Genomic DNA, 27,524 nt, shown 5'->3' with positions numbered 1-27,524 from the left:
GCTCATTATGCAATAGTGTCTGAATGACTATTTGATCACCTGGATAATTGCCCAGGTGCGAATGTAAGAGTGATGATCATCTGCTGAACGAGCAACAGTGACCACAATTCACACCTTCAGTCAGTGAAGCCGCTCCCACAGCCATTCGTGAGAGCTTAAATGCTGGGAATATTCCCGTCTTCCCACCGGAGAAGAAGCAGGAAGCAGGAGGAACTACTCCAGGAGGAGCTTCTGACATACTATTGAAAAGATGGAGTTTGAGGACGAACCCCGCAGGATGAGAGATGAAGAGGAACAAACAGGTTGGTGTTTTCCTTCCTTCTCTTTAATGACTGATGAATTCATGAAATTTAGTCCTACTTTCAAACTTAAGTGTTAAAGAAAGTTATCATATTTCTTAAAGCTAAGAGAATCACTCTTGCTCTCCCAGTTATTTAAGACAGCTCGAGAGGTCTCTCAGTGGTTAGGAGTTGCCAGTAGGGGCTTGTGATGGCACTGAGGAGACAGAGATGTGTGTGGATCTTTCAATAGATGGAGAATGTGTTTGAAATGTTTGACGACAAGCAGTTAATCAAACAGTATCGTTTGGACAGAGCAGGCATCATCTTTTTCAGCGCTGATTAATGTTGGGTTTTATAATAAATAAATAAAAACCGCTGTTTGTCTAATTCAGCAAGCAGTAGCGATCGCTTCTTCCTCCTGCCAGCTTGATTTTCTTTTGGAATCCATGATGGCTGATTATATATATAAAAAAATCTAGGCTATAAGTCAGTTAACACACATTTTAATTTAGACATGGATGAAAACATGTTTATCTTTCACTTTAATTGTGTATATTATAATGTATTCTCTTGAAAACTCTTTATTGTCAATGTGTGTTGGATGTAAACTACTCTTAGTAATTTCACCATTCAATGTGAAGAATTAAAACAATTAGAGTTGATTTACGACACTTTGCTGTGCCACAAACGGGATTTTGGATGATGTCATAGGCATGAACCAATCACTGAATAGATGTCCTTATTTAAGAATATCCTCAGATAAATTCACATTGAATGGTGAAATTCCTAAGAGTAATTTATATCCAACACACATTTTACAATAAAGAGTTTTCAAGCGAATACATTATAAAGGACATTTTTTTAATGTAAAAACCACACTATCAATATAAGTACACCCCAGGAAACATTATAAAACAATAAAACAACCCATGCCATGGGACCTTTAAGGGTAAAGTTAGGGACAGGTGAAGTGGTGTGGGTAATACAGGTAAGGTTAGGGACCGGCGCAATGGTGTGGGTCAGTTTAAGGGTAGAGTTAGGGACAGGTGTGGTGGTGTGGGTCAGTTTAAGGGTAGAGTTAGGGACAGGTGTGGTGGTGTGGGTCAGTTTAAGGGTAGAGTTAGGGACAGGTGTGGTGGTGTGGGTCAGTTTAAGGGTAAGGTTAGGGACCGGTGCAATGGTGTGGGTCAGTTTAAGGGTAGAGTTAGGGACAGGTGTGGTGGTGTGGGTCAGTTTAAGGGTAGAGTTAGGGACAGGTGTGGTGGTGTGGGTCAGTTTAAGGGGAGAGTTAGGGACAGGTGTGGTGGTGTGGTGGTGTGGGTCAGTTTAAGGGTAAAGTTAGGGACAGGTGTGGTGGTGTTGGTCAGTTTAAGGGTAGAGTTAGGGACAGGTGTGGTGGTGTTGGTCAGTTTAAGGGTAGAGTTAGGGACAGGTGTGGTGGTGTGGTGGTGTGGGTCAGTTTAAGGGTAAAGTTAGGGACAGGTGTGGTGGTGTTGGTCAGTTTAAGGGTAGAGTTAGGGACAGGTGTGGTGGTGTTGGTCAGTTTAAGGGTAGAGTTAGGGACAGGTGTGGTGGTGTGGGTCAGTTTAAGGGTAGAGTTAGGGACAGGTGTGGTGGTGTGGGTCAGTTTAAGGGTAGAGTTAGGGACCGGTGCAATGGTGTGGGTCAGTTTAAGGGTAGAGTTAGGGTCAGGTGTGGTGGTGTGGGTAAGTATAAGGGTAAGGTTAGGGACAGGTGTGGTGGTGTGGGTCAGTTTAAGGGTAGAGTTAGGGTCAGGTGTGGTGGTGTGGGTCAGTTTAAGGGTAGAGTTAGGGACAGGTGTGGTGGTGTGGGTCAGTTTAAGGGTAGAGTTAGGGTCAGGTGTGGTGGTGTGGGTCAGTTTAAGGGTAGAGTTAGGGACAGGTGTGGTGGTGTGGGTCAGTTTAAGGGTAGAGTTAGGGTCAGGTGTGGTGGTGTGGGTCAGTTTAAGGGTAGAGTTAGGGACAGGTGTGGTGGTGTGGGTCAGTTTAAGGGTAGAGTTAGGGTCAGGTGTGGTGGTGTGGGTCAGTTTAAGGGTAGAGTTAGGGTCAGATGTGGTGGTGTGGGTCAGTTTAAGGGTAGAGTTAGGGTCAGGTGTGGTGGTGTGGGTCAGTTTAAGGGTAAAGTTAGGGACAGGTGTGGTGGTGTGGGTCAGTTTAAGGGTAAAGTTAGGGACAGGTGTGGTGGTGTGTGGTCAGTTTAAGGGTAGAGTTAGGGACAGGTGTGGTGGTGTGTGGTCAGTTTAAGGGTAGAGTTAGGGACAGGTGTGGTGGTGTGGGTAAAGTAAAGTTAGTTAAAAGTAAAAAGTAAAAAGTTAAACCCACACCACCACACCTGTCCCTAACTAGTTAAAAGTTAGGGACAGGTGTGGTGGTGTGGGTAAGTATAAGGATAAGGTTAGGGTGTGGTGGTGTGGGTCAGTTTAAGGGTAAAGTTAGGGTCAGGTGTGGTGGTGTGGGTCAGTTTAAGGGTAAAGTTAGGGACAGGTGTGGTGGTTTGGGTCAGTTTAAGGGTAAAGTTAGGGACAGGTGTGGTGGTGTGGGTCAGTTTAAGGGTAGAGTTAGGGTCAGGTGTGGTGGTGTGGGTGAGTTTAAGGGTAAAGTTAGGGACAGGTGTGGTGGTGTGGGTCAGTTTAAGGGTAAAGTTAGGGACAGGTGTGGTGGTGTGGGTCAGTTTAAGGGTAGAGTTAGGGTCAGGTGTGGTGGTGTGGGTGAGTTTAAGGGTAAAGTTAGGGACAGGTGTGGTGGCGTTGGTCAGTTTAAGGGTAGAGTTAGGGTCAGGTGTGGTGGTGTGGGTCAGTTTAAGGGTAGAGTTAGGGACAGGTGTGGTGGTGTGGGTCAGTTTAAGGGTAAAGTTAGGGACAGGTGTGGTGGTGTGGGTCAGTTTAAGGGTAGAGTTAGGGACAGGTGTGGTGGTGTGGGTGAGTTTAAGGGTAAAGTTAGGGACAGGTGTGGTGGTGTGGGTCAGCTTAAGGGTAAAGTTAGGGACAGGTGTGGGTCAGTTTAAGGGTAGAGTTAGGGACAGGTGTGGTGGTGTGGGTCAGTTTAAGGGTAAAGTTAGGGACAGGTGTGGTGGTGGGGGTAAGTTTAAGGGTAAAGTTAGGGACAGGTGTGGTGGTGTGGGTCAGTTTAAGGGTAAGGTTAGGGACAGGTGTGGTGGTGTGGGTCAGATTAAGGGTAAAGTTAGGGACAGGTGTGGTGGTGTGGGTCAGTTTAAGGGTAAAGTTAGAGACAGGTGTTGTGGTGTGGGTCAGTCTAAGGGTAGAGTTAAGGACAGGTGTGTTGGTGTGGGTCAGTTTAAGGGTAGAGTTATGGACAGGTGTGTTGGTGTGGGTCAGTTTAAGGGTAGAGTTATGGACAGGTGTGAGTAAGTTTAAGGGTAGGGTGATTCTTACCTTTAACACATTTGATAACTTGCTTTTATTCTTAAGTTTGAAAGTAGGAGTAAAGTTCATGAATTCTCAGCATTTTAGACTAAAATTACACTTCATGTGCTAAATTAAGAATTAACTTTATTTTTTTATGTTGCTCTTCTGTCCTATAATTTAATTTATTGTTGATTTTAGACCCGATGGAAGTGAACGAAGACAAACAGCATCAGCTTCAAAAACTTCATAATTTCACACAGAAAAAAGCTGGAAAAACAGGAGTCAAAGGATCCTTCACCTGCTCTGTGTGTGGAAACAGTTTCAAATATAAAGGAAACCTTGATGTGCATATGAAATATCACAATGGAGAAAAGCGCTTCACATGTACTCAGTGTGGAGAGAGTTACGTATATAAATCAAAGCTCAAAAGACACATGAGGATCCACACCGGAGAGAGGCCGTTCACTTGCACTCAGTGTGGAAACAGCTTCACGTACAAAGGACACCTAGATTTGCACATGAGAGTTCACACCGGAGAAAGGCCGTTCACATGCACTCAGTGTGGAAAGAGTTTCATGTGCAGAAACGTCCTCAAAGATCATCTGCGCACTCACTCTGGAGTGAGATCCTTCAGCTGTGATCAGTGTGAGAAAACATTTGCTGTGGGATCAGGCTTAAGAAAACACCTTACAACTCACGCTGTTGTGAAGCCTCACTTTTGTTCTTCATGTGGAAAGACTTTTGCACAGCTGCAGGATTTAAAAATCCATGAGACTATTCATACTGGTGTGAGACCTCATTGGTGCCACTGTGGAAAGAGCTTCAGAATGTTGGGCAACTTAAAATTACACCAGAGAGTTCACACCGGAGAGAAACCGTACGAGTGCTCACACTGTGGGAAGAGTTTCTCTCAGTCGGGAGCCCTGAAAGATCATGTGAGGATTCATACTGGAGAGAAGCCGCACCAGTGCTCTTCATGTGGGAAGAGTTTCACTAAATTATGTAATCTACAAAGACACAAGAACAAGCATTGTCCGAAGTTGTCTAAGTGAGCAAAGCTACATTCAGATCCATGAGTTGGAATTTGTGAATCAATAGCCTATTAAAGGGATAATACATCCAAAAATTAAAATTAGCCCATGATTTACTCACCATCAAGTCATCCTAGGTGTATACGACTTTCAGATAAATACAATCAGAGCCATTAAATATTTGTCCTGGCTCTTCCACTCTTCCACGCCCAAAAAAGTGCATCCATCTGTCATAGAAGTACATCTGTCTATCATAAATTTGTATCTATCCATCATAAAAGTGCATCTATCCATAATAAAAGTGCAACCATTCATTATAAAAGTGCATCTGTCTATCATAAATGTGTATCTATCAATCATAAAAGTGCATCTATCCATCATAAAAGTACATCTGTCTATCATAAATGTGTATCTATCCATCATAAAAGTGCATCTATCCATAATAAAAGTGCAACCATTCATTATAAAAGTGCATCTGTCTATCATAAATGTGTATCTATCAATCATAAAAGTGCATCTATCCATTATAAAAGTGCATCTATCCATCATAAAAGTGCATACATCTATCATAAAAGCCAGCAGCCATATCACCTTGTAGCCCAAGACTGGTTTCCCACTGAAGCTAAGCAGGACTGAGTCTGGTCAATACCAGGATGGGAGTCCAACTGGGAAAACTAGGTAGCTGCTGGTAGAGGTGTTAGTGAGGCCAGCAGGGGCCGCTCACCCTGTGGTCTGTGTGGGTCCTAACGCCCCAGTATAGTGATGGGGACACTATACTGACAAAGACCACCGTCCTTCGGATGAGAGGGTAAACCGAGGTTCTGACTCTCTGTGGTCATTAAAAATCCCTTGGCACTTCTTGTAATAGAGTAGGGGTGTAACCCCAGTGTCCTGGCCAAATTCTTTCGATTGGCCCTTACCAATCATGGGCTCCTAATAATCCCCATCCACTGAATTGGCTCTATCACCGCAGGTGTGTGGTGAGAGCACTGGCGCCGTTGTACGGTGTCTGCCAAGTGGATGCTGCACACTGGGGCTTGACGAGAGACCCCTGACATGAGTGTAAAGTGCTTTGGGTGTACAGTAGTACATATGAAAGCGCTATATAAATATCTCATTAATTTATTCATTAATTCATAAAAGTGAATCCATCCATCATAAATAATGCCTGTGCAAGTCAAGCGGAGACAAGCCAAGACTTACAGTCAATGGACAGTGCTTAGAGAAGAGTGTGAAGGTCATTATTATCCTCTGGAGTTATTTTGAACAAAGAAATGGTCTAGATTCAGTTTTGCTCTCAGATTCTGTTTACCTGTAAATTATTATGCAACAATATGACAGAACTGGAGTTCCCTTTCAGTTGGTCACATTTAATGTCCGTCTCCATCCCCTCCTTCAAGCAATGAGGTTACATATGTAACTGAGACATTTTTAAGTTAAATGCCTGTATCTCTGAATGGCAAAGTATTCCTTTGTCTTTACTTTTTTACACATTCACACATTTAATCAAGTCTGATTACACTTTTGAGAAGATTTAGACCATTAGATCTCAGCCTTTTTGACTACAGGCCCCCCATTATACACAACAATAGCTGAAGCCCCCTTCACTCACAATTTCTACTACATAAAACCGTTTAGCATATCTAGAATAAAATGATTTTATGCTTGATTTGTGCTATCCTCAGTCATCCTGGGGGGTTGAGAACCACTGATTTAGACTAAAATACCATGAAGAAATAAGTAATGTATAATATAGCAGGCAAACACAACACTCATTTGATGTTTGTCATTATTTACAGTCTGGATGATGTTCTGTTGCTAAAAAAATTGTTTAAACATAAATCTCACAACATCTGTCATTTAATGAAGCTATGATAAACAATTTTTCTAGTGTTGTACTTCAGATCAGACTTTGTAATCGTTCTAGTCTCTAACTCTGACTAAAAAGACTGGATGTAGTTTCAAGACCACAACTGTTTCACTAAATTTTCGGTGCATTGTCTGATTTAGTATTAACATTATTAATGTGATTGGGTGTAAAACTGTAACAGGCCTTCTCTAGGTGGGGATCGAAGACTTACTGACTGAGCTAAGTCCCCAGTTAATGAATCCAAGGGCAGAGGTGGAAAAAGCAAGGAGTTGTTGATCTTCCACAAAAGATAATCTTTACTTAAGAAAATTTCAACAAAGCAAAGGAAGCCTGGCTTCCGAAAAACAAAACAGACACAAGGGTCCAAACACATTAATCAATACAAACTTAGCTTGCAGCTGACAACAGGTAGCTTAGGCTCAAGACTGAACAATAAAGCATGGCACAAACCCCTTTAAATAGGGCAAAACACAGCTGTCACATATCAGGCATAATGAGTGGTAGTGTTTAGCAGGAGCCTGGTAAGAGGCACACCAGGAGGAAAATAGCAGTCCAGTGATGAGTTCTCACAACTCACAACTCAAACGTCATGCTTCAACATCAATTAATAACTTGTTTCTGTCGTGTGCACTAGGAAAAAGAACAGGAAACTGATGTGATATAAAATGCAGCTTTGTCTGCACCAGACCACCTGAACGTCACTTTGGGTGAGGTCAACACTGTCAGAGGCGTGGCTAGTTGGCTGAAATTACAAATGAAACGTCGATAAAAATTGGCGAACCTCTGCAGGGCCTTGCGGGAATCTGGGGTTGGCCTATATATCACAGCCTTAACCTTGTCGGGATCCATGCGCATTCCCTTGGATGAGACGATGTGCCCTAGGAAAGGAACAGACTGTGCATGTGTAGTGAGATCATGTGACTGGTTAATGCGTCACTATCAGTTAAGATGTGGCCAATCAGTTATTGCCCCATTGGCATAAATAAACTTGTGGTACATGCCTCCTGGAGTGCATCATGGTCAACCCCGCCCCTTTTGTGTTGTCACGGACTATGGAGGTATGTGGTTTTGGCTTTGCATTTTACCTGTTTGAGTCTAGTTCTTTCCAGTGACATTTGCAATTTTCATTTGTTTAGGGTGATGAGTAATTGTAAATTTGAGTGTGCCATGTCCTGCTTACTTCCAGGTAAGTTTAAAGCTGTGTTTGGGACGTTGTGGGAAGTCTGGCTTCATTGACTTCAGTTATAGCCATTTGTTTCAGTGCGGTGTGCCTTCAGGGCTCCCATTGGTATGGCATTGCTGCTTAACGTAACCCTGATTGGAGTGCCAGCTGTTGCTGTTTAATAAGGATATTGAGTGACTTGTAGATGCCGTCAAAGTATTACTTCACTGGATCATTGAGTAGGTGAACTGCTGGATAAAATCATTGCTTCATGGGATTGGTAAACCAATGCATGATCTTTTAATTGTTTTTAACTTTTCTGTTTTATGTGTCCAAGGTCTGTTTGTGGATGTTGAGCTGGTTTCTTGATGTTTCCCCTCAACAATCTTTTTCTTCACCTTTTGCTCTGAGCCACGCTGCTGCTTTTGGCGTCCGGGTACATCTGTGTCAAGCGTACTTAACATTAAGTGGGCTGGATGTTTTATGTCTTTATGTTTAGTGTTAATTTTCTTTGTTTTCTTTGTAGACTTGTTTGTATGAGTTATTCTGAGTTTAACTGCAACGGTTTGGTATATGCAGTTTGGTGATTTTTAATTCTTGTACATTTACATGCATTCATAGTTTTCTTTCTTTAATGTGAGTTGTCAGCATTTATACTTGGTTTATTCTGAGTGTATTGTAAATCGTTGCTTCCTTTCTCTTGTTTATTTGATTTGTAAATTGATTGTTTTCACAATTGTATAATTTATTAATTTTACTTTTGTATCTTCTTCTTTAGGAGCTGTGGGCTTCCTGGAGCGGGCAGGTTCTTTACAGCATTACAGGCTTTACATCACCAAAGGGTGTCATTCTTGCTCTGTCCTTTATTGCAGTGTCACTAGTGTTGTGTCTTTACAGTGAACTTGGTGGGTGTGATTCTGATTGGCGTGGTTTCCATTGTATGCCTGTTGCGGTTACACGAGCCTGCTCTCCAGAGGAAGCCTCAGCCCGTCAAGATTTATTGTGACTTAATTTCCTCTGTTTCCTTACTTCCAGCCCATGACACGTGTCCTTCTAGTTTTAAATAATTGTTGGCCAACTTTCTTAGAAAGAAAGAAATTATATTTTGTACGGAACCCATGCCTCTTGCCTCTCTTGGTGGAACGCACTTGCGTGCTTTATTTCGAAGGTTTTCCCCATTAATACGGGGTGGCGTAGTCATTACAATCAAGCCACATGCTACACATGGAAAGCACATTTCTCCACCTGGACAAAAAGCCCATACGCTAGCAACCTCTGGAGCACTAGTCTGACGTGCTGGACATGTTCCTGGAGAGACGAAGAAAATATCAAAATGTCCTCCAGGTAGAAATAAATGAACTGATCGACCATGTTTCCAGCACGTCATTGACTAGTGCTTGGAAGACTGCCGGGGAGTTGGACAGCCTGAAGGGCATGACCAAGTATTCAAAGTGCCCCCTGGTATTAAATGCAGTCTTCCATTCATCCCCCTCTCTTACGCGGACCAAATGATATGCATTATGTAAATCCAGTTTTGTGAATATTGATGCTCCCTGCAACCTCTCAAAGGCTGAAGACATCAACGGCAAAGGATAGGTATTCTTTACCGCTATGTTGTTCAGGATAATTAATGCAGGGTCGCAGGGACCCATCCTTCTTACCCACAAAAAAGAATCCCGCCCCCGCCGGAGAAGAGGGGCGGATGAACTTGGAACCTAGCGAATCAGAAATGTATTTCTCCATAGCCTCCCTTTCTGGAATAGAAAGTGAGTTGCCCTAAGGCAGAGACGTACCTGGCATAAAATCTATCGCACAGTCATAGGGGCGATGGGGAGGAAGAGAAGCAGCCCTGGACTTACTGAACACTTCCTTCAGGTCGAGGTACTCCTTGGGCACGTTAGACAAATTCACCGCCTCCTCCTGTAACAGCAAACTAGACACAGACGTACGAGCAGACACAAGACAAGAGGCTGATTACTCCAAGCAGAAACCAAACTGCGTCCCCAGTCAACCCTGGGGTTATGCTTAACCAACCAGGGATGACCGAGGACGATGGGCATGAGGAGTGTGTCAGTGATGAAAAAGAACACGCTTTCTGTGTGATTGCCCGTGACCGTGAGGGTGACAGTGTCCGTGGTGTGTGTGATGGTGGGAAGAGTTTGTCCATTGAGGGCGTGCACAGCGATGGGAGTACTGAGGGGGTGCACAGGAATCTTGAGTTGTGTGGCCAAAGAACGATCCAAAAAGTTACCCTCCGCTCCGGAGTCCACAAAAACACGGTCTCCAATGGGCAATGTGCGACCATTGCACTCTTCCCGGCAAGAGAGTTGTGGACGAGGATTTCCCCAATGACGCTCCACCCGACAGTAGCCTCCTCTCTACTGCCGGGCTTGATCTTTTAAATGACAATCATTAAGGAAATGCCCCCCCGCACCACAGTACATACACGGTCCCTCAGTTCTTCGGCATTCCATCTCTCGCCGGGAAAGCCGAGCTCGACTCACCTGCATGGTGATTGTTGGATGGGCTGACCGTGTCACTGTCATATGATCAGAAATGTCTCAGTGGCTGATAACAGCAGTCATACAAGGAGAGTACGCTGGGTACTGAATGTCCGTGAAGCAGGGAGGCAATCGGGCATACACGGTCGGCTGAAACCGGAACCGGAGCGAAGCAATCCCGCGAAGCAATCCCACGAAGAACACGGAGAGCACAAGACAACACACAGGAACCCACAGGACACACTGCAATGATCTGACAACAAGACTGGGTGAGACACAGGAATATATGGGCCCGGTAATGAGGTGCAGCAGGTGAGAGTGATCGGTGATGAGTAATCAGTGACCACGCCTCCAACAACACCACACAACACAGGCAGAAGGAGACATTATTTATACTGTTATTTTATTTCTTTATTCTTATTGTTACATTTTATTTTTATACACATTATTTATACTGTGCAGGGTCAGAAATTAATTGTCAAAAATGCCAACAAGATATTGTTCAAAAAATAGTTTTTCTGTTTAAAAGAAGAGGGCCAGCTCTTTCGTTTGATACAGGGAGTGCAGAATTATTAGGCAAGTTGTATTTTTGAGGATTCATTTTTTTTATTGAACAACAACCATGTTCTCAGTGAACACAAACTCATTAATATCAAAGCTGAATATTTTTGGAAGTTTTAGTTTTTAGTTTTTAGTTTTAGCTAATTTAGGGGGATATCTGTGTGTGCAGGTGACTATTACTGTGCATAATTATTAGGCAACTTAACAAAAAACAAATGTATACCCATTTCAATTATTTATTTTTTTACCAGTGAAACCAATATAACATCTCAACATTCACAAATATACATTTCTGACATTCAAAAACCAAACAAAAACAAATCAGTGACCAATATAGCCACCTTTCTTTGCAAGGCCACTCAAAAGCCTGCCATCCATGGATTCTGTCAGTGTTTTGATCTGTTCACCATCAACATTGCGTGCAGCAGCAACCACAGCCTCCCAGACACTGTTCAGAGAGGTGTACTGTTTTCCCTCCTTGTAAATCGCACATTTGATGATGGACCACAGGTTCTCAATGGGGTTCAGATCAGGTGAACAAGGAGGCCATATCATTAGATTTTCTTATTTTATACCCTTTCTGGCCAGCCACGCTGTGGAGTACTTGGACGCGTGTGATGGAGCATTGTCCTGCATGAAAATCATGTTTTTCTTGAAGGATGCAGACTTCTTCCTGTACCACTGCTTGAAGAATGTGTCTTCCAGAAACTTGCAGTAGGACTGGGAGTTGAGCTTGACTCCATCCTCAACCCGAAAAGGCCCCACAAGCTCATCTTTGATGATACCAGCCCAAACCAGTACTCCACCTCCACCTTGCTGGCGTCTGAGTCGGACTGGAGCTCTCTGCCCTTTACCAATCCAGCCACGGGCCCATCCATCTGGCCCATCAAGACTCAATCTCATTTCATCAGTCCATAAAACCTTAGAAAAATCAGTCTTGAGATATTTCTTGGCCCAGTCTTGACGTTTCAGCTTGTGTGTCTTGTTCAGTGGTGGTCGACTTTCTGCCTTTCTTACCTTGGCCATGTCTCTGAGTATTGCACACCTTGTGCTTTTGGGCACTCCAGTGATGTTGCAGCTCTGAAATATGGCCAAACTGGTGGCAAGTGGCATCTTGGCAGCTGCACGCTTGACTTTTCTCAGTTCACGGGCAGTTATTTTGCGCCTTGGTTTTTCCACACGCTTCTTGCGACCCTGTTGACTATTTTGAATGAAACGCTTGATTGTTCGATGATCACGCTTCAGAAGCTTGGCTATTTTAAGACTGTTGCATCCCTCTGCAATATAGCTCACTATTTTTGACTTTTCTGAGCCTGTCAAGTCCTTCTATTGACCCATTTTGCAAAAGGAAAGGAAGTTGCCTAATAATTATGCACACCTGATATAGGGTGTTGATGTCATTAGACCACACCCCTTCTCATTACAGAGATGCACAACACCTAAAATGCCTTATTGGTAGTTGGCTTTCCAGCCTATACAGCTTGGAGTAAGACAACATGCATAACGAGGATGATGTGGTCAAAATACTAATTTGCCTAATAATTCTGCACTCCCTGTATATTGCATGCTCAGATATTCATGAAACAAAATATTCTATGGGCTATTTTATTTTGGTGAAAATGGTCAAAAACCCTGGCGGTGGATGGCAACTTTTTTTTAAAATGTTGGCGGGGAAAGTTTTAATTGTCAAAAATGCCAACAAACTTCAAGATATTGTTGCAAAAAAAAAGTAGCTTTTTATATTAGTATAACATATGATATAATTAAGCAATATCACATTTGAGCACTGTTGCAAACAAATTACTTTTATACAAACATTCAATAAACAAAATTTGTATTTTTAAAACGTTAATTTAAACATTATTTATGCATTTGTAATTGTACCAGTTCATATGCATCTTCCACTGCCTCTGCGGAGCAAAAATAAAAAGTTTAAATATAATGATGCTTTAAAAAGTTAATGGTCAAACGTGTCATTACAAAAGTTCACAATGCTACTGCAGGTGAAATATAATGTGGACAACACTGAATAAATATCTTTTTGGCAGGCTTATACATTGATCACACAAACCCCTTCATCTAAACTTAACCGTCGGACTCACACAGCCGTCATTTTTGTAGTTTTTTAACACTTTTTTAATCTTTTTTTTTATTTATTTTGTATTAATTCCATAACCAGAACAATGCAATGAGACATATTCATTCAAATAAAAATACAGTGTAAATAAAGTTAAATAAAAATAAAAACAGTGCCAGAGGACAAGAACAAAATTATAACAAACAAAAGGACAAGGGTGCTATTTTATACAATGTCACAATTACTTTTATTTTTACAATTACTTGTGCAATTACACAAAATCGAACAATAAAGCTTGAATTAATTTTTAAAACAAGAAAATTTAGGTTTGGAGTCCGACCATTTCACTTTATGAATGTGCAATTTTCCCATTAATATTCATAATTGTATGAAATATGCCTTATGTTTCTCAATCCCATAATCATTTAAAGCTACACTGTGTAACTTTTTTAGTTTATTCTTAGCTAAAAACACTTAGTTCTTTCAAAAATATATGTGCTCATTAATGTATAATTACTTCTTTCAAGTAATAAAATATTCTCGTAAGTTTATAATATACCATTGAAAATACATACGGGTGAGGGGTTCGAATGCCGTCGCTATGTTGCCCCTCCATCTTGAAAGTACATTAGGCAAAGAGGGACATACCCGTAAATTCAAGCTTCGCCTTTCCCGTTTTAACACTCGATGGCACCGTGTCGAATGTGAAGAGGGGGATTGCCGTGTTAATCTTGGACTAAATCAGCCACCGTAGGAGTTAAAACGAAATCATTGAGAGGAACAGAAACTATTATTCACCGCTAGATGGTCAGATACCTTTACACCGCTAGATGGGGGAAAATATCACACAGTGGAGCTTTAGGGCCGGAACACACCAAGCCGACGATCGGCCGTCGGGCAGTTTTTGTGCGTCGGCCAACTAAGTTTCCTCGGTGTGTTCCACACAGTTCCACATCGTCGGCTGGCGTTGGTCCTCGTCGGCTGTTTTTCAGCCGATTCGACATGTTAAATCGGCGTCGCCGCATGTCGGTCAGTCGGGACATATGATCGTTCTGATTTGCTGTTCAGCTAGCGAACCAGTGCACGAGAAAATAAAACGGAAGAGACGAAGCAAGTAAACGACAGAGTCAAGAGGGAACACAGAACGCCTGTCTCCTCCATAGACAGTAAAAGAAAGGTCTCTCATTTGATTATATTCCTCATTCCGATACACGTGAATATTTAAATATATATATTGGCTGTGTGGACCGAGGCAAGTGAAGACAAATTGATCAGCATGATCCAGCAAAGGCCAGCTTAGTATCACACTACGGGAAAATGTTAACGTTATGTCAACTGTGTGGCGAAAGCAGAACTGTGGCGTGAGATCGCAAATAAACTTCTCATGTCAGGTAAGATTTCCTTTTTTGCAAGTTTTTTCTTCTTCAGTAGTCCATATAAAAAAACTGCATGTTAGATTGTTGTTTGCAACTTTCATCTTTGCACAGCAGTTAATTTTATATTCAAAATGCACTAAAGATATCAAAACACTTAATGCATGTCTTCATGTCCAAAAGCTATGATAAATCCACAGTTTAGCCCTCATATATTTCGGTTGTACTAACTGTGTGGAGAGTTTTGCAAAAGTGACCTAAATGTATTGAGAAATGTGTTCTAGCGACTGTAAAAAAAAAAAAAAAAAAATGCTGTCATCCAGAATACATCCAGTTAAAAGTAGAACAAAAATGAACGTTACAATAGCCATGAAATTGACATAACTCAGCGTAATGTTTTTGTTTTGTTTTTTTCCCAGAGAAAGAGCTCAAGAAGCGGTGGGATTCATTGCGAACCCAGTACATGTGTTACAAGAAACATGGACCCTCAGGAAGTTCTGGAGCTCAGAAGACCCACCTGCAGTTTCTAGAACCTCACACAAAAAGGAAGGAGTGCACCTCAAATCTAACTATCAGGGTACACACACACACACACACACATATATATATATATATATATATATATATATATATATATATATATATATATATATATATATATATATATATATATATATATGTATGTATGTATGTATGTATGTATGTATGTATGTATGTATGTATGTATGTATGTGTGTATGTGTGTGTGTGTGTGTGTGTGTGTGTGTGTGTGTGTATGTATGTGTGTGTGTGTAATTTATTTTATTTATTTTTTCTTTCCATTTGAACAAATGAACATTTTGCTTTTGGTGAAGTGGCCAATGAATGTTCAGATGGGTCTATTTACAAGTAATTCAACAAATCAACTTCCACAATGTGCATCTGAATAGATCCATTTAGCCAATTTGCAGGGTATTATTTTAGCTATGCCCTGTTATTGTTATGGGTTATTGGTGAACAAGTGTAAGAATCTATTGTATCACATTGTTCACATTTTGATTGTGTCTTTAAGGAACCTTTGTCTGAAAGTGAATCCTGTTCACCCTTGGAAAATAAAAAAACTTTGAATTTAGGTACTTGCATTCACAGTTCTTTATGTAAAAAAGGATCACAAGACACACAAGATGATGCAGAATTCTAACCCTTATTTTGCAATTTGACATCTAACTCCACAATACAATGTTATCAAAGTGTAATATCTGTAAATTAATAGTTAGCATGGTTACTGTCAGTTAAGTTCAGTGTATGGTTTAGTGTTACATTATTTTCATTAACATTTCTGTGCCACTGGAGATTTCATTTCCAAACTGCTGTTATGTGATGTGCAAGAAGCAGCATGATATCATTTTGAAGAAATGTCACCATAGGCATGTTTCCAATGAAAAAAATATATACAAATTCTGTCATAATTCATTGAACTAGCACCAAGCATTGTCACAAACATAATTTACTGTAAATCAGAATGCGTCATACACATATATTTATTTTAACAATCCTTTAGGTAAGTGGCCATTGTTCAGATTGTGTCACATTAACTTCCACAATGCATCTGAATGAGCCAATTTGCAGGGTATTGTTTGAGCTATGCCCTGTTATTGTTATGGTTCATTGATAGGTGAAGAAGTGTAATAATCTATGGTTTCACATTTTGACTTCGGGTATCCATGGTTTCACCCATTTAGTGAGCGTTCCTCGTATTTTTCGCGTCCGCTTCTACCTTTCCTCTTCCACAAGTAAAAGACCAAGGGCTGACAACGGCAATGCCATTTGGAACGTTCTGAAATGCACGAATCCGTCTGTGTGGGGAAACGAAAACGACAGCTGATCTCTTTATAGCTCTTCCGGTTTCCCGCTTCGAATAACGAAAACAGACTACTGCCACCAGCTGGGACGGAAAGGTATTTCCTCTGTCAGGGCAACTTTGGATCGCTTTGGACCCAAGACGCTGCCGACATGAGCCAACGTGAGCCGACTCAGCAGTTTGCTTTCGTCGCCACTAGTTGATCGGCGTCGGCTTGGTGTGTTCCTAGCTTTAAGTATATTAATATGTCAAATCCACTCAGCTGCAAATTAACATTCAGTTTTTTTTAATTAAACGCTCCACATCAATCCAAAATATTTTTGTATATATGCAATGGAAAAATAAATGAAAAATTGGTTCCTTTTCACCATCACAGAAATTACAAGAGTAATCAATATCTAATATTAAAGCATTCCAGCACATGTTTGACTGGATATATTCTATGCATTATTGTAAAAGAGACTTCTTTTACTTTGTTATTAATATAAAATTCATCTACTGTTCCCCAGACTTGACGCCAATTCACATCACCAGTCCGAAAAATCTAGCTGGAGGATAAACAATATTATTATAAGTATGTTTCTAATATAGTTCTTTGAGACTCTACCTTGTAAAATATTTATATTACCAATAAATATTTTACCCTTGATATCATTAAAATCTAGATCTTCTTCCTGTGGTGTATTCCTCAGAAGGATCAACTTTTCGGGGGATTGCATCCATTATAACAGCAAATTCCTTGGGTCTGACTGGTATTTTACATTTATTTAAAAATTCCCAATATGTTAATAAAATTCCATCATTATTTAAAAGCTGACTAACTAAAATAAAATTGCTCTTGATCCAATAGTCACAAAAGAGAGATTTATTTTTGTATAGGATGTCTTTGTTGTTCCAAATATAGTATCTCCTAGGTGAAAAGTTATGTTTGTAGGCCAGTGTCCACGCCATGAGAGCTTGTTTATGAAATTTTGCAAGCTTAAGCTGGTATTTTGACAATTGAATAATTGCACTTCAATAAAAATGAGAGGTCGCCTAATTGCTTGAATAGGTAGTTGGGAAAGGAATTACAAATACTCTCTTTATTCTTTAAATATTAAATAAGCCAATTTATTTTAAATGTATTGTTTAAGACATCATAACTCAACACCTTTAAACCACCATGATCTTTGGAATTGCATAAAACGTCTTTTCTCAGATAATGTGGCTTGTTTCTCCAAATAAAGTCAAAAGGCAGTTTATCCAATGGTTTGGTCACTTTTGGGGGGATATCCAATGATAACGAAACATAAACTGATCTGGAGATTCCTTCAGCTTTTGACAAAAGTACCCGTCCCTGAATTGACAAGTCCCTTTGTAACCACGTATTAAACCTCTTACTGGTTTTGTTAATAATTGGATTGAAGTTTAAATTATTACGCAGATATTCATCTTTACACATAACAACTCCCAGATATGTTACTTGATTTGCAATTGGAATATTACAGAAGTTAGTTAAACCACATTCTTTGAGAGGAAACAGAACTGATTTATTTATATTCATTCTTAGCCCTGATACATTGGAGAATTATTTTATACATTTCACTGCTTTAATAATTTCATTCCTATCTTTCAAAAATAAGGCAGTTTCATCTGCTAACTGATATAACTAAAATGTCCAGTTTTAATGTGAAGGGCCATTATTTGTGTTGCTAATAAAAAGAAAAAGGGGGAGATCGGACATCCCTGTCTAATCCCTCTACCTATTTCAAATCTGCCAGAAGTCCCCCTTGCTAATTTTCCTCAACGGGTGCATCCTTTGTATAGGGTTTTAATAGCTTTTTGAAAATAAATACCAAACCCAAAAAAAATCAATTGCTTTAAATAAAAAGGTGTGTGTTATGGTAAAAAATGCCTTGTGAAAATCAATAAATAAAATAAAACTATCATCTAAAACATATTTATTGTAGTCTACCATATCTAGTATCAATCTAATATTATTACTAATGTGCCTTCCTTGAATAAATCCAGTCTGTTCCTCATCTATAATATTTTATAATCCTTTTTTCAGTCTTCTGGCAAAGATTAAAGCAAATAATTTGGCATCATTATTTAATAGACTAATGGGTCTCCAATTCTCTAAATGAAGAATATTTTTGTGTGACTTTGGGATTAATGCAATAACACTTTGTCTTAGAGAAGAGGGCAATTCTCCCTTTTTAATAGATTCTATAAATACTACTAGCAAAAATGGAGCCAACTTATCCCGAAACATTTAATAAAACTCACTAACAAGTCCATCATTACCTGGAGAACGGTTATCTTTAAGGTTGCCAATACATTCTTTAACTTCCTCCAATTTCAAATCATCATGACAAAGCAATTTAAAATCTGCATTAATAATTTTGGCTTTATCTAAAACATTATCTAGGAAGTTATTCAGATCAGACGATATATAATTGGAAGTGTATAGGCCTTTTTGAAAATAAGTAACAAACTGTGATATCTTTTTATCATCCTCAATGACTGTATTATTAATGAACAATTTACTAATAGAGGTCAGTTCACCATTTCTTTTATCCAAATAAAAAAAGTACTTAGTATCCCCCCCCCCCCTGTTTCAACTATTTATATCTTGATCTAATAAATGCACCCTCTGCTTTTTCTTGATAAAATGTATCCAGTTGTACTTGTAACAATGATAAATCCATTCATTCCTGCGTGTTCAAATGACCTTTATTGGACAGGGGCAAGTATAATTTTTATACTTTCTTTTTCAGAGTACTTACATTTTAATTATAAAGAAAGTTTAAACAAGCTTGGGAAAAAAAGTTTTTTAACCAATTCCTGCCTATCCTACCTTTAACTGAAGCAATCGATTTCCCCATTGAAATAGCTAGATTCCTCATTTTTTACTTCATTTTTACTATTAATACTATTAAGTATGGTTAGTATGCGAATTAGGACGCAGGGTTGGTCTTGTCTTTGACTCAACACACACTGGTCTTTGTCTCGGATTAGGTGGTCTTGACTACAACAGCTCATTATGCAATAGTGTCTGAATGACTATTTGATCACCTGGATAATTGCCCAGGTGCGAATGTAAGAGTGATGATCATCTGCTGGACGAGCAACAGTGACCACAATTCACACCTTCAGTCAGTGAAGCCGCTCCCACAGCCGTTCATGAGAGCTTAAATGCTGGGTATATTCCCATCTTTCCACAGGAGAAGAAGCAGCAAGCAGGAGGAACTACTCCAGGAGGAGCTTCTGACATACTATTGAAAAGATGGAGTTTGAGGACGAACCCCGCAGGATGAGAGATGAAGAGGAACAAACAGGTTGGTGTTTTCCTTCCTTCTCTTTAATGACTGATGAGGAACATTAAACTGACATATAACAATACATCTAAAACTATTTGATTTGATTTATTTAAGAATTAAATTTTAAAACAAGTACAATCAAGCCTAATAAGACCATTTCATACAAAACTGTCAAGGATAAAATACACAAAAAAGCCATAGGCTTATTTCCATTGTGGTCCTCAGAGTTCAAAATAGACGAGCAGTTCTTAATGGGAATAACATCTACACAACACACAGCCGCATACACAAATAATACCTCAAACATCGTTAAAAAGACATTTTTTTAACTTAAAGGACCTTCTTCTTGAATTTGTTCAAGCAGTCAGGCAATTTATTCCAAGCAACAGCACTAGAATATAAAAACAAATTCTTCCCACACTGTAAAACATTTGTGTTGGTTTTTGTTGGTTTAACTTAAAAAAGTAAGTAACCTGGTTGCTTTAAAATTTTGAGTTTATTGAAATAAAAATTTTTAGTTGATACTATGAAGGAAATTGGTTTAATAAATAGAAATTAAAAATATTATTGTATCTGAACCACATAAAAAATTTGATAAATCATGAAAATAGCACAATTTGGCATGTTTCACTGCGTCATCACAAATAAAACACACACAATTACCCAATATGCTTACACTGTAAAAAATTATTTCGGAAAAAAAGTTACCTGGTTGCCTTAAAATTTTTAGTTCACTGAAAATAAAATTGAGTTAATACAATGAATGTTTTTTGAGATTCGACAACCTTTATTAAAAGATTATTAAAAGATTTTGTAAGCATATTGGGTAATGATTTATGAAATAAATCAAAATAGTTTGAGTTTCTATTTATTAAACAAATTTCCTTCATTGTATCAACTCAAATTTTTAATTTCAATAAACTCAAAATTTTAAGGCAAACAGGTTACTAAGTTAAACCAACAAAAACCAACACAATTTTTTTTACAGTGTACAAAATCTTTTAATAATACTTTAATAAAGGTTGTCGAATCTCAAAAAACATTCATTGTATTAACTCAAAATTTTAATTTTAATGAACTCAAAATTTTAAGGCAACCAGGTTACTTTTTTTCAAAATAATTTTTTACAGTGTAAAAAAAAGAAAGGGTCCCAATACACTACCTTGTGGTACTCCACAAGAGATAGGCAAATTATCTGAAAACACTCCATTTAAATCTACCATTTGACACCTATTTGAAAGATATGAGTTAATCCATTTACATGCTTTAGTGTCAAAACCCATAGCATTTGATTTTAATAACAAAATATTATGGTCAACTGTGTCAAAGGCTTTCTGTAAATCTAACAAAACCATCCCACTTAATTTTCCTTTATCCAATTCATCTTTATAAAATCTGTCAAATTGTTGTCTCAGTGGAGTGCATCCTCCTAAAGCCAGACTGAAGTTCATACAAAATATTAAATTTAGAAATATATTCTTCAATTTGAACTGCTCTTAAACTATCATTGCGTTCCTTAATATCCTTCAGAATACTATCTGTCATCCACGGTTCTGTTCTTTGTTAAGTCTTATCTCCTTGTAAGGCACAACTTTGTTCAAAACTTGCAAGAAATTGTTATTAAACATATCCCAAGCTATATACACATCATCACACTGCATCACCTCGATCCAATTTATCTTCCTAAGTTCTTCAACAAATATTTAACCTTTTAAGCAATCTGATTTTTAGTGTATTATGTTGCCCTTTGCACTCAAAAAAATTATACCTTGGATTTGCTTATTTTTTTATGTCAACAGGCTCCATGTAATTGGGTTATGTTGAATTTAATTAACAATGACGTTTAGTTAAATCAGGTAAACATTCTTAATTTTGTCCAAAACTATTACATTTGATTACTCTGAAATGAATATAATATAAAAACAAAACAAGTAATCCAGTTTAATTGATTATTTTTATTGAGTGAAATGCTATTTTTTTTTTACAACATTTAGAAAACCTTTTACATTACAAGATTGTATTGGCCAGATGGTTTTGTTACATCCATGGCCTGCCCAAAGTAGCTGTTTTTTTTATCATTACAACAACTTTAATTGTTATTATCAGATCCTCAGCCCAAGCACACGCTCTACACTTCACCACAATGGTAACGTCCAAAAACACTAACATAACACACACTTTTAAATACCAACATAACAAAACATTAAACATTAAAATGTCTCTCCATTTTCTCATCTCGTTAGAAATATATAAAATAGCACTTTATTTAAACATTTACTCTCCAAATTCAGCCCATTTGCAAAGCATGATGGGAAGTGAAAGTCCTGTTTGTTCCGCTTACTTGATTGAATCATGTTATGTCAAAGAGTGACGGTTTTAAGTCAGTTTAACATGAATCAATTACATTTGAACCAGAAACCTGATATAATGGTGTTAAATCAATAAAGTGAACAGCGTCATAACTTAATTTTTTTGAGTGTGGCATCTTCCTTTAAATAAACCATATATTATGATCACTTAACCCAACCTCCAAAAAACACTTCTAAAAATCTTGCAATTAACTGAAACTAATATGCAATCAATAATTGTTCTACTTTTAGGAGTAATTCTAGTAGGATCAACAATAATTTGTTTAAATGCATAAGACTCACAAAATGAAATAAAATATTTAAACACTGATGAATCTTTCTTCAGCATATCTGTATTTAAGTCAAGATGATTAGCTCTTGACCTAAAATATAATTTGACACATTTAAAATCTCTTCAAGACTCTCATAAAAGCCACTTTGATCAGGAGGACGATAGCAATTACCAACCAAAATTACTGCAGTATTCTTGACTGCAAAGTCTTTTTACTTTCTTTACTCTCTTTAAACATTAAATCTGACCTTATGTATGCACATACACCACCTCCTTTTGGATTTCGATCTTTTCTTAGTAAGCAATAATTGTCTATATGAATCTCTGAATCCAGTATTGAATCATCAAGCCATGTTTCGCTGCAGCTGAACAACGCCACATTAGATTCAGGACATAAATAAAGAAGTTCACTTATCGTTGGAAGCAAACTCCTGACATTGAGAAGAACCCTGTGCAGACCTCTCATTGACCCAATGGACAGAAGATCACTGATTTTGAACTTTTATGATTTTGGAAGAAGCTGTTCATCATTCACAGTAGATTTACTGTAGATCAGCAGATCATTGGTGGTGGTTGAGGAGATTCAACCCTTCTATGTTAAGCGCTTTGAGTGTCTAGAAAACCGCTATATAAATGTAATGAATGATTAATAATTATTACTCGACCGAGTCCTCAGCATCCTGTCTCCATTCTCTGTCATAGCAAACATATACGACACACCATAGTCCTTTCCACATAAGTCTCTTGTTTCATTACAAGGACGTAAATCGCTCCACTGAACCGCCATCAGGCTCCATTCGACACCAATTTCCGATCGGCGACATTGCTCCACACTCAAAGCCCGACGGCCATCCGCGGCAAAAGTTGGGCAAACTCCTTCACCACCTTTGCATGAACCAGGCCCAGGACATTGATGTACGTCTCACGACACAAGTAGACACATTAATATGATTAATAAGTCACAACTGTCTTTTCTGGCCGAGTCTTTGGCCGCGTCTTTGTTTCTTTGAACTTGTAACCGATGGACAAAAAAAATCAGCGAATAGATAACATTCTTTCCAAAACTGAGATGCTTACATCCACATCTAAGTTGCTTAATTTCAATATTAAAATTAATATTGTCCACCTCATTAAAATTCCATAAAAACGTGTAAAATAGTGTTAAGAGGAGTAGTGTGATTAACACTCCACACCTGCCTGCCGCCATCTTTTTTTCATGATTCAACTAGATACTAGTAGACTCAATAGAAGACCAGGGCCCATATTTATCAAGCCTTTGAGAATTACTCACAAGAACACTGCTAAGAATTGACTTAAGAGTAAAACTATTCTTGGCTCAAAGTTGATAGTTATCAAGCATTTCTGTCGTATTTTAAGTGAAGCGTTGGACTAAATCTAAAAGGTGCCCTAGAATGAAAAATGTAATTAATCATGGCATAGTTGTATAACAAGAGTTCAGTACCTGGACATCACATACAGTGAGTCTACATAAAAACGAAAAACACTACATAAAAACAGACGATTCTCGACATAACGCCACCTGTGACGCAGTCGCTGGGGATCATTAATATGTATGCCCCCAACATTTGTATACTGCAGCACATGCATCATGCGAGGATAGCGAAAATGGCAGATCGTGGAAATAGATGTTATGTTCCAGCCTATGTGCAGGGGACGTGGGGACTTTTCATACCCTTCCCACTGAACAAAACTGTCAACAGGCATGTTTATCTATAACCGGATACCGCAACAATTTAATTAAAAGTTGTTCGTTTGCTCGGCCCATTTCACCACGGACAGTTTTTCTAACCTGGACAATAGTAGGCTTCACTCAGTGTCTGATACTGGAGAAGCAGGAATTCAAACTATATCCCTGCAAGCAGTAAGTAGTAATTTTATCCACCTATTGACTGTCTAAACAATTTCTGATTAAACTGGAAGTTTCTTAGTGAGACAACATTAGCGATAATATCCCCTGTGTTGTCTAGATCCAATGCAAGATGCTAACGTTACAGTAACAATAGGAAATTCCAAGTAGCATCAGCATGACAAATGTCAAAGTTAATATTATTTCCTGCCAGTGTTGTCATACAAATCTACAAAATACAACCATAAATACCTGTGGCAATCCCTTTTGTCGGATAGAATAAAAATGTAGCCTATAGGCTATTTTCATCAACAACACGTTAACTATGCTAGCTTAGTTGCTTACAGATCGCACACTTGATCCTTCTAGCTAACTTCATCTCCACGACTTAAGTTGAAATGGTAGTACTTTGACAAGGCATTGTGTGCTAACGTTACCCAGTTCGCTGTTTAGAGTTTGATTCAAAGTGAAGAAGCTATCATTTCAAAAAACAGTGACACATTACAGTAAGTAAAATGTTGTTAAAATGCTAAAAACAAAGTTGTGACTGTTGATGAGTTAACGTGTAAAGTTAATGTTATATGCTAGGTCACATGTAGGCTGAAGTTATAGTACTGCAGGTCTTACTGAAAATAAAGACTAAATTTACCACTCAAAAGCATCCATTTCCAATCTCAAAATAATTGGTTGTTCCTCAAAATCTTTATCTTTGTCGGAAACAGGATCAAACATAAGGTTGGAAGCATAATCTCTCAATGATTGACAGTACACTGTAAAAAAAAAAACAATTGCTCCAATTGAAAATTTTCTAGTGACTGATCACATCTAAATTTTTCAGTTGGCCGAACTGAAATTCTGTGAATCGATGCAATTTAAATCACAGGAATTCAATTTGGCCTACTGAAAAATTTTGATGTGATCAGTCACTTGATAATTTTCAATTGGAGCATTTTTTTTTTTTTACAGTGTATACAGTAGATGTGTTTCTGTCATTGAACTGAGCCGCCATGAAACAGCCAATCAGAGCCGCGGTCAACATTAATATTCATGACCCTTCCAAATAAGGCAAAAACAGACCATTACATCACAGGGACAATTGCTCAGGGTTTGTAAATGGACCTGTAAAACCGTATCTGGAAAATTTTAACCCTTAAATAAGTAATTTACCCTATATCTAGATATCCGAGAACAATTTAAAATATTGTTTCAACTCCTTCTAGGGCACCTTTAAGATTTAAAGGAATTGTATGTAAGATTGTGGCCAAAAGGGTCCCTAAGGGTAGAGTTAGGGACAGGTGTGGTGGTGTGGGTCAGTTTAAGGGTAGAGTTAGGGTCAGGTGTGGTGGTGTGGGTCAGTTTAAGGGTAGAGTTAGGGACAGGTGTGGTGGTGTGGGTCAGTTTAAGGGTAGAGTTAGGGTCAGGTGTGGTGGTGTGGGTCAGTTTAAGGGTAGAGTTAGGGTCAGGTGTGGTGGTGTGGGTCAATTTAAGGGTAGAGTTAGGGTCAGGTGTGGTGGTGTGGGTCAGTTTAAGGGTAGAGTTAGGGACAGGTGTGGTGGTGTGGGTCAGTTTAAGGGTAGAGTTAGGGATGGGTGTGGTGGTGTGGGTCAGTTTAAGGGTAGAGTTAGGGTCAGGTGTGGTGGTGTGGGTCAGTTTACGGGTAGAGTTAGGGACAGGTGTGGTGGTGTGGGTCAGTTTAAGGGTAAAGTTAGGGACAGGTGTGGTGGTGTGGGTTAGTTTAAGGGTAGAGTTAGGGTCAGGTGTGGTGGTGTGTGTCAGTTTAAGGGTAGAGTTAGGGACAGGTGTGGTGGTGTGGGTCAATTTAAGGGTAGAGTTAGGGACAGGTGTGGTGGTGTGGGTCAGTTTAAGGGTAAAGTTAGAGACAGGTGTGGTGGTGTGGGTCAGTTTAAGGGTAGAGTTAGGGACAGGTGTCCCTGTGTGGGTCAGTTTAAGGGTAGAGTTAGGGTCAGGTGTGGTGGTGTGGGTCAGTTTAAGGGTAGAGTTAGGGTCAGGTGTGGTGGTGTGGGTCAGTTTAAGGGTAAAGTTAGGGACAGGTGTGGTGGTGTGGGTCAGTTTAAGGGTAAAGTTAGGGTCAGGTGTGGTGGTGTGGGTCAGTTTAAGGGTAAAGTTAGGGACAGGTGTGGTGGTTTGGGTCAGTTAAAAGGTAAAGTTAGGGACAAGTGTGGTGGTATGGGTCAGTTTAAGGGTAAAGTTAGGGACAGATGTGGCACTGCTCTGTCCAAACAATACCGTTTGGTTAATTGCTCATCTTCATACATTTCAAACACATTCTCCCTCTCCTGAAATATTCGTCTTTGTCTCATCAGCGCCATCTCAAGCCCCTACTGGCAACTCCTAACCACCTCTCGAGCCGTTTTAAATAACTGGGAGAGTAACACTGATTCTTAGCGTTAACATATTTGATAACTTAATTTTATGCTTAAGTTTGAAAGTAGGAGTAAAGTTCAAGAATTCTAAGCACTTAAAGGGTTAGTTCACCCAAAAATGAAATGTATGTTATTAACGACTCTCCCTAATGTCGTTCCACACACGTAAGACCTCCTAGTGTGCATACACTTGCATACGCTCTCGGACTAAATATAAAATATCTTAAACTGTGTGTGAAGATGAACAGAGGTCTAACGGGTGTGGAACGACATTAGGGAGAGGAGTTAATGACAGACATTCATTTTTGGGTGAACTAACCCTTTAAGACTACAATGACACTTTGAGAAGTTTGATTAATACTGGACCAGGTTTATGCTAAATTAAGAATGAACTTTATTTTTTATGTTTCTCATTTGTGCTTTAATTGAATTATGGTCATTTATTGTTGATTTTAGACCCGATGGAAGTGAACGAAGACAAACAGCATCAGCTTCAAAAACCTCATCATTTCACACAGAAAAAAGCTGGAAAAACAGGAGTCAAAGGATCCTTCACCTGCTCTGTGTGTGGAAACAGTTTCAAATATAAAGGAAACCTTGATGTGCACATGAAATATCACAATGGAGAAAAGCGCTTCACATGTACTCAGTGTGGAGAGAGTTACGTACATAAATCAAAGCTCAAAAGACACATGAGGATCCACACCGGAGAGAGGCCGTTCACTTGCACTCAGTGTGGAAACAGCTTCATTTACAAAGGACACCTAGATTTGCACATGAGAGTTCACACCGGAGAAAGGCCGTTCACATGCACTCAGTGTGGAAAGAGTTTCATGTGCAGAAACGTCCTCAAAGATCATCTGCGCACTCACTCTGGAGTGAGATCCTTCAGCTGTGATCAGTGTGAGAAAACATTTGCTGTGGCATCATGCTTAAGAAAACACCTTACAACTCACGCTGTTGTGAAGCCTCACTTTTGTTCTTCATGTGGAAAGACTTTTGCACGGCTGGAGGCTTTAAAAATTCACGAGACTATTCATACTGGTGTGAGACCTCATTGGTGTCACTGTGGAAAGAGCTTCAGTAGGTTGGGCAACTTAAAATTACACCAGAGAGTTCACACCGGAGAGAAACCGTACGAGTGCTCACACTGTGGGAAGAGTTTTCCCACAGCAAGTAATCTACAAAGACACAAGAACAAGCATTGCCCGAAGTTGTCTAAGTCAGCAAAGCTACATTCAGATCCATGA

At 39.1% G+C, this 27,524-nt stretch overlaps 1 protein-coding gene across 1 annotated transcript; it reads left to right on the top strand.

Annotated features, from left to right (window-relative positions):
- Positions 1-250: 250 nt before the first annotated feature.
- On the top strand, positions 251-27,524 carry LOC137046053 (oocyte zinc finger protein XlCOF6-like). Its single transcript, XM_067423106.1, has 6 exons — positions 251-302; positions 3,877-4,375; positions 4,460-4,714; positions 14,661-14,818; positions 26,731-27,109; positions 27,359-27,524. Exons 1-6 carry the CDS (start codon positions 251-253, stop codon positions 27,522-27,524), a joined length of 1,509 nt encoding a protein of 502 aa, XP_067279207.1.

This window comes from Pseudorasbora parva, chromosome 18, assembly GCF_024679245.1.
Source record: "Pseudorasbora parva isolate DD20220531a chromosome 18, ASM2467924v1, whole genome shotgun sequence".
NCBI lineage: Eukaryota > Metazoa > Chordata > Actinopteri > Cypriniformes > Gobionidae > Pseudorasbora > Pseudorasbora parva.
Note: the sequence above shows the minus strand (reverse complement) of the source record. Positions and strands in the feature narration are given on the sequence as shown.